The 7,637-nt window shown below is 36.8% G+C and overlaps 1 protein-coding gene across 1 annotated transcript; it reads right to left on the bottom strand.

Annotated features, from left to right (window-relative positions):
• Positions 1–2,067: 2,067 nt before the first annotated feature.
• LOC117826851 (UDP-N-acetylglucosamine/UDP-glucose/GDP-mannose transporter-like) lies at positions 2,068–7,637 on the bottom strand. The gene is made up of 13 exons (XM_034703231.1): positions 7,386–7,637; positions 4,401–4,434; positions 4,213–4,299; positions 4,061–4,128; positions 3,908–3,979; positions 3,754–3,822; positions 3,565–3,667; positions 3,031–3,123; positions 2,877–2,944; positions 2,717–2,795; positions 2,544–2,626; positions 2,410–2,462; positions 2,068–2,308 (listed from the first exon to the last, which is right to left on the bottom strand). The coding sequence occupies exons 1-13, from the start codon at positions 7,568–7,570 to the stop codon at positions 2,298–2,300; spliced, it is 1,005 nt and encodes a 334-aa protein (XP_034559122.1). The 5' UTR covers positions 7,571–7,637; the 3' UTR covers positions 2,068–2,297.

The following is a 7,637-nucleotide window of genomic DNA, read 5'->3' as shown; positions in this document are numbered from 1 at the left end:
ATAATAACATTGCTTGATACAAAGGCATTGGAAAACGCAGAGATTTCGCAATAGTCTCAAATTACTTCACTTACCGATGAGTACCGATGGGTATTATGACCTTTTATCCAAACCAAGCAGAAAAAAAGCAACGTTTTTTACACCATTCCTACCAACAGCAGCTTTAACTGAGTACATGACATTTCACGTCAAAATTAAAATCTAATTTTATATCTAAATATTTATATTTAGAGTTTGCATTTCATTTGCTCTTCTATCAGACTGTACTACTATTAGTTACTGAAAATAACTTGTTCACACTCTTTATTGATCTATCCTGTAAAATAACAGAGAAAATCACAGAAAAGTCTAGAAAAACATAAAGCTTGTTCAGTCTACAGTTGGAGCTTAAGTCTGTCTTCTCATCTGCTGAAAAAGCACAATTCTCCTTTTGGCTAACACTAGTTCTTATTTAATCTCACAACAGATTTGTTCTGTAGAATCAGGAGATGAACGAGGGAGATGCATTTATCTTAAGGAAAAGCCCCTCCAAAAATCCCTACAGCATTTTACTGTTGTCGGCTCAATTTAACAGCTATGGAGAACACACAACAGAAGGTCTTCAATGAGACACAAGAAGGATTGTAAACTTGAAGATCTTTAGAGGAGATAAGATCAATAAATTGAATTTACAGCAATGATGGTACACATGAAGGACATGAATAATTATATCTGTAATTTCTCTTGAAAAAATAAGCCTATGTCTAGATACTGTTTAAGCATAATAGTCCTCAGCTAGTCCTCAGCTCTGCATGTAATCAAATTAAATCATCACATGCTTTATTAACGAGGAAGTACTATGTTCATTTTTTAAGCTTTATATTGTCCCTCTGATAGCTTTGTACACATACAGCTCTTTTTTTAAATTTATCTCAGGCTGGTGTCTTGGAAACCCTCATTTCAGCCTCTGAAATGCTTCATATCAGCATTCTGACGCCTCTTCCACTGATGCCATGTAAAAAGTAATAAGAGCACCCCGCAGTCTCATCTGAGGATAACTCCACAAACGTTTACTGAAAAAGTAAAACACTTTGACTATCAAATAACTACATGTTTCTGCTCGTGACAACTCTGATTTAGACTTATCAGATGGGATGCTGTTGCTGTTGTGTAAACAGTGGATATACCTGACTAAGTTGGTTTATGGCTGAAGATTTGTTCAATAAGCTGAAACATAAGCTTTTTGATACCTCCTTATTCACTACAGAAAGCTAAATAAAGTCTCAGCTGGCTGAAGGGAGTGTTCAGAAAGTAAAGACTTGTATCTGTTGGCCAATAATCAAACAAATAAAAAAATGAGCTTGAAGTCAGAGGTCAACGCAGCATCTGCTTAAATAATTTTTAGCTTTGAAATATCAATCATAGATGTAGTATTTTAATCTTTATATTTTACACAGAATCAAAAAGTCATGAGTATAGTACATTCGAAAAAAGGAGTTGACCCACAGTGCTTTACACTTAATTAAATCCAAAATTGCCTCAGCACAGATATACTGGATAGAATAAATAATGCAAGATACATAATTCTGAATTGCAGGGATGAGATGAATGTTGTAAGTAGCATTTTAAAACTGTGCTACTTCATATTCTGTGCTAGAATGTGCTCAGGGGTAAAGGGGGTGTGCAGAGGATTTAGAGGGGCATGGTTCCAAATTCACAAGAGCTTTTTTTCCTAAATAATGTATATAATGTATATAAGTTATGCCTGTAGTTACCTCTTTTGTGACAGACTGTCCACATCCAAACAATCTGTAGGATGTGCAGAAAAGTAGAGGAGAATATGGAGAATAGACTCAATTCAAAACTCAGCTGAGGAAGTCTCTTTCAACCACATTACATATAGTATGAACTAAAGTATTAGCTTTTGAATGAAGTCTGAATTTGATATCCTATTTCTAACTTACAACAGGAAAGGATCAACTAAATAAAAAGTATGGAGAAAAGTGAATCATTAAATTGATGAAAACTCAATATCACATTTAAGGTGTGTATTGGAAAATCATAGAATTATTGAAGTGAAAAAATAAATCCATAGAAACTCTTTTTATTCATTGATTTGTATAAAATCTGTTTGTGTCATTAAAAAAATATAAGGCACTTTATCTTAATCAAATATAAAAGTTAATAACAGCCTATTATAAAATCACTTGTACAAACAGTCTGTGTGGACAAAATACATCATCAACTGCATAAAGCACACAGAACATAAAAAGCAGTCTGGTGAGTCGGTCTTCATAGTCCAGTCCTGTCTCCATGGTTTAAGCCTTTTCTGTAAAACATGAAGCAAACATTTAAGAAACCTGCAGCCTGTGCAGTTGAAACATTGTGAAACTTGATATAACAGTATCTGGAAGAGTCTATAGTTCTTACTTCTATGCTCCTGTGTAAAGGTCATGTAGGAGTACACCAGACTACCAGCAATGCTGTGGGAAACAAAGACGACGTTTACATACGAAGAACTCCGGCTCCACAACAGCACAATCTGAACCGTGTGTGTTTTTTACCTGATGTTTAGACCTACGAAGTTAGTCCAGGTGAAAATGTAGTCTCCACCAAACACCATGCCGATGTAGGTCACCAGGATGTTCTGCAGGGATCACACACATAGAGTCACGACTGCTATTTCATGTCCCCCACACACACACACACACAGCAGGACCAGCGTGATGTTACTCACTTTAATACAGCCGATGATGGAGGTGGTGAGTGCTGAGTTGTACTGCGTGCACAGCATGATGGAGTACATTAAGATGAATCTAAATGACAGAGAAGAAGAATTAGACAAAAGCAAAAACATGATATATTAAAATGAATGGTATGATGGATGTAGATTTTACCCCATGACACATGAAAGGACAAACTGCACAACAAACACTAAATCAGACCATCCATTGTACTCCGCTGCCTGCACTCAAACACACACAGAGAAGAGCATCAGCATGTGTTTTCAGACTCCAACACATAAACTGGGGTTTAGAAAGCTTCACTTACTGTTTGCAAGTCCCCTGAGTAGTAAGCGTACAGCACAGTGGGGAAAATCATGATCAGTGCATTGTAGTAGAGAAGGCCGTATTTGCCCAACTCCTGCAAGAACAAATTCATTCTTTTGTTTGAATTCAGAAAGAGGCCAGTGTACAAAGAAATAAACATACAGTTCCACACATAGTTACAAAGAAAATTTATAGACATATGATACATTCTTACAGTTAGGAATAGGGTTGCAAAATTCCTGGGAATTTTCAAAATTGGAAATTTTCCATGGGAATAAACCAGAAATTTACTAAATTTGAATAAATAAAAGAGGACCAACAAAAGAACCTTGAGGGACACCTGTAATAAGTAATTTTGGACGATTTGATATTACTGTCAGATTTCTAACTGGGAGATAATTGTGCAATCACTTGGATGACTGTTCATCCATTCCTGATGAGCTTAAAGAACAACCCTTAACATGGATTTGTAACATAGTTACAAAGTATATAAGTATACAAGTGTAAGAAATGATACATCAGCATGTCATCTCACCTTAGAGTCAAGTTTCTGCTTCACATATGCCCCGCTGGCTGCCGTCAGAACATTGTTGAGCATTATAAACACATATCCTACGAGGTCAAAGGCTAAATCATCGCTACAAAACACATCAAGGGATAAGATGAGACATTTTGAACTGGTTGATGTCAGTGTATGGTGTAATTACTGCATGTGGAGTCTCACCTGGCAGCGATGATGGCACCAAAGATCATAGTAAAGACTGTCATCTTAACTGAGGTTGAATAGGTTTTCCTGTCAGAAGATCAGAACAATGGGTTATTAAAAATAATAATTCTCAGAGGTAAGAACTTTCTTGTTTTAAGGCAATTCTACTTACTTTAGCAAGAATCCTTCAAACACCATTGTTAGAAAAATACTGAACCTCCTCAAAACTGTAAACATGGGTAAGCTAGGAAGAAGGAAAACATGGTTTATTTGGTGTTTCAATAATAAGGATATTAAAAGTCATTTTAATTTCAGTAATTCTTACTTGAGTCGTTGAGTCCCAAACAGCCCTGATACTTGATTCCCCACATACAGCAGAGGCAGAGGAAACATCTATAAACAGACAAACTTCTCTGTTATAAGGATTTAACTATCGTCATGTATTACATTTTAAATGGAGTTTTTTTCTTGTTTCACCTTGCCAGGTATGCTCATATCTAAGTCTGGAAATGAGATCACACCAAACATCTTCCCGACCCTCAGAACTACGATGGTAGCCAGCATCTAAAGTCATTAAAGAGGAGAGCCAGAGAACATCAGGATCGATCAGGATCTGTTGATATGTAGCTGAACATTATCTGTGACTCACATTAACACAAACTTACTTGGCCGATCCCGACACATGTTGATGACGGAAATCTGAAAAAACATCAAGACAATGTTAAAAATAACTTGTTTGATAATACAAATACTCAGTAACTGTTCATCAATGGTTCTTAGCTGTAGGTCAACTTCTGGTTCACCTCTTGTGCTTTCTGTGACATTTCTGCAAAATGGGGCATTCATCTCTAGATCAGTACAAAATTAAATAATGAGGACTAAGCCTTCTCCTTCAGATTGTGTTTTTTTTAGATCAGGTCACAATGAAGAAATAGTGATGGACACTGACATGTATGTTTTCTAGATTACTGGCACTACCATATTTATATGTTTTAGTTTGCCAATTGGGCCAATAACAGATGTATCTGTAGATATAAAACTTTGTCGGATGTTTTCACATGATGATTATGGGATGAATTCACACTGAGACTGTTCAGACTAAATAAGCTCATAGTTCAGATAAAAGAATGTACGGGTAGGGTTGCAAAGGGGTGGAAAATGTAAATTTCCATGGGAAGTTAAGCTGGGGAATTTTGGAAATATTCCAAATTGGAAACTTTCCATGGGAATTATGGAAATCAACTGGGAATTGAGGGTAATTTAATGGAAAGGTATCATATCCAAGCATAAATATGTGTTTTGTTATAAGCAGACATCTATCCAAAATAATACAATTAAAACAGATTTATTTATAAGTAGAACTTTATCAAGTGTTAAATATTTTAATTGAACAATCAATTCTTCCATTAAAGAACAAAAACATGAATGTTGAGTTAAATATTACTCATCCCTCTGACTCAACCCATTCCAAAATGAACAAAAATGCAATCCCAACCTTTTTGTTTACAGTCTATGATCCCAACAGATTCCCATTCAAAATGTTAAATGAAATGAGCACCTCTCCTTCCAAAAAAAGTCCCATTCAACATGCAAATAAAAAAGCATCTCCCTTCAAGCTTCACAAGCCTCTGCAGGATTCTATCATCTGTGCATGTGATGGAGGAATGCACAGTGCATGTAGGGGGCGTGGTCTCAATAGCCCTGCAGTAAGCAGTGTGCTATGTGCATGTGATTGAGGAATAGCTTAGATATTCAACTGTACTTGCTTGAAATCTGGTTGTTTTAGTCAGGATTATGATAAAATATATTTTCCCCAACTATATTTAAGAGCCATCCTTCAATTTAGTAAATTCCTGGTTTATTCCCGTTTATTCACATGGAAAGTTTTCAACTTTGAAAATTTTGTAACCCTATGTACAGCTGAGTTATAACAGCTTGAATCTTTATGGTGAAGCACCGAGTTATTGAACAAGCAAACAGATATTGATAAAATTGGTTAACTTGGATGAAGGTAGAACTGCTTATTTGATAAGAGTGAAATAATTCAAATTATCTTTTTTACCCTTTTCTTGTATTTGATTTGATATGTCATAACATGTGATCCTAGTAACATAAGGGATCATTCAGATGATGTTTAGTGTTTATGAAATGTGAATGTGTACATTCAAATATGTGTGGATGTACATCATATTATCTCGAGCACAGTGAAAGTGAAAACATGAATTTATTTGTTACTATGGTTTTGTGTTGACATTTGCCAAATGAATGACCAATTTGTTTCTCTTTGTATGTTATTTTGTAATTCATTATGAGGAGCTGTTTTTGTTTTTGTTTTGTGGTTGTTTGTCTTGTTTTGCTGACTGTGTGTTAGTGTGCATGATTGTATATGTGTTGGACCCCAGGAAGAATAGCCGAAGCTTATGCTTGTACTAATGGGGATCCTAAGAAAGAAAGAAAGAAAGAAAGAAAGAAAGAAAGCACTATGTAGAAATCAAAATGGCATTGCCCTCTGACCAAAACTCACATATTTGGTGCATATTAAGACCATAGATTAAGACCAGCAAAGTATTCTGTGCCACCACACTTGTTAAAGAAATGTGAATTCATAAAATGTGAATTCTCTATGTCAGGGGTGTCACACATGGGGCCAGCGGGCCAAAAACGGCCCACCAGAGGTTGCAATCCGGCCCGCGGAACGACTTTGCAAAGTGAAAATATTACAGAGAAGCCATTAACTGCAATTTTTCAATAAAAGTAACTACTATTTCAGCTTTGTCCTCTGGGGGTCGCATACAATCATAGTGCTGACAGAGTGAGAAAATAGTTGACTAGCTGTTTGCACAATCCGGTTGAGATTCATAAAGACTTTAGAGCACTATAAGATGATCCACTAACTACTAACACTAGCACTGCACCCCTGCATACAACACTGTCCAGCAAGCACACTGTTCATGCTGGAGCTGAGGGGTCCAAAATAACTATAAATCAACTTTACCTTCTTCATTATTATAATATATCTGTTCTTTTTCTGTTAACATCACACTCTGTGTGAGGTGAATGGGAAACCTGTGTGTTTGGTGTGTTCGCAGCAGGTTTCAGGGCTTAAAGAGTAAAATATTCGGTCCACTATGAGACTCATCATGGCAAAAAATACAACAGCTGTTTTTGTTCAAAGACAGTTCATTAAATATGAACATTTACAGGATGTAACTGTACTTTTTTTGCACTAAAACAAAGGGAAAAATTCAGAGTTGTCGTTATTTATAGGTTATTATGTTATGCTTTTGCTGGCCCAGCCCACTTTAGATCAAATTGGGTTGTATGTGGCCCCTGAACTGAAATTATTTTGACGCCCCTGCTCTATGTAGTAAAAAAAATGTCATAGTTTGGTTAGGAATCACTTCTGCATGAGATGGGAGGGGTGTGCAAGGCAGTAATGACTAAGGTAAATCCTTGCTGTGGCTCTGCTCCCAGAATGAACAAACAGAAGGATATATAGACACACTTCTGCCTCAGATGAAAGAGAACTTTATTTCAGGAAGGATAAATAGATTAAAAGACTTCACAGACAGTCTCCTTCATACTGCTGCCCTTTCTTCCCCCTGCAGACCTAAAGCTGGTCACCCGTTCTTTGTACTTTGAACTTTTACCTGTAGCTGGTCAGGACGCTTTTGTTGACGACAACGATGAGAAACGAACTGACTCCGTAAAATCCTGCAGCTAGCAGCTTCCCGAACACGGTGTTGTCATCAGCTGTTTCTGTTGGGGAGGATGCTCTCTCACGTGCTAGGTCTCTGTCACCGAGCTCGCGTGGACGTTTATGAAGCTGTGCCATCGTTGACGTAATGAGTATCTTCCCTGCGACGTTTCAGCGGAAGCCTTGGACTGCTCATGCGCAGGCG

This window comes from Notolabrus celidotus, chromosome 15, assembly GCF_009762535.1.
Source record: "Notolabrus celidotus isolate fNotCel1 chromosome 15, fNotCel1.pri, whole genome shotgun sequence".
NCBI lineage: Eukaryota > Metazoa > Chordata > Actinopteri > Labriformes > Labridae > Notolabrus > Notolabrus celidotus.
This window is presented reverse-complemented; position numbering and strand designations above follow the sequence as displayed.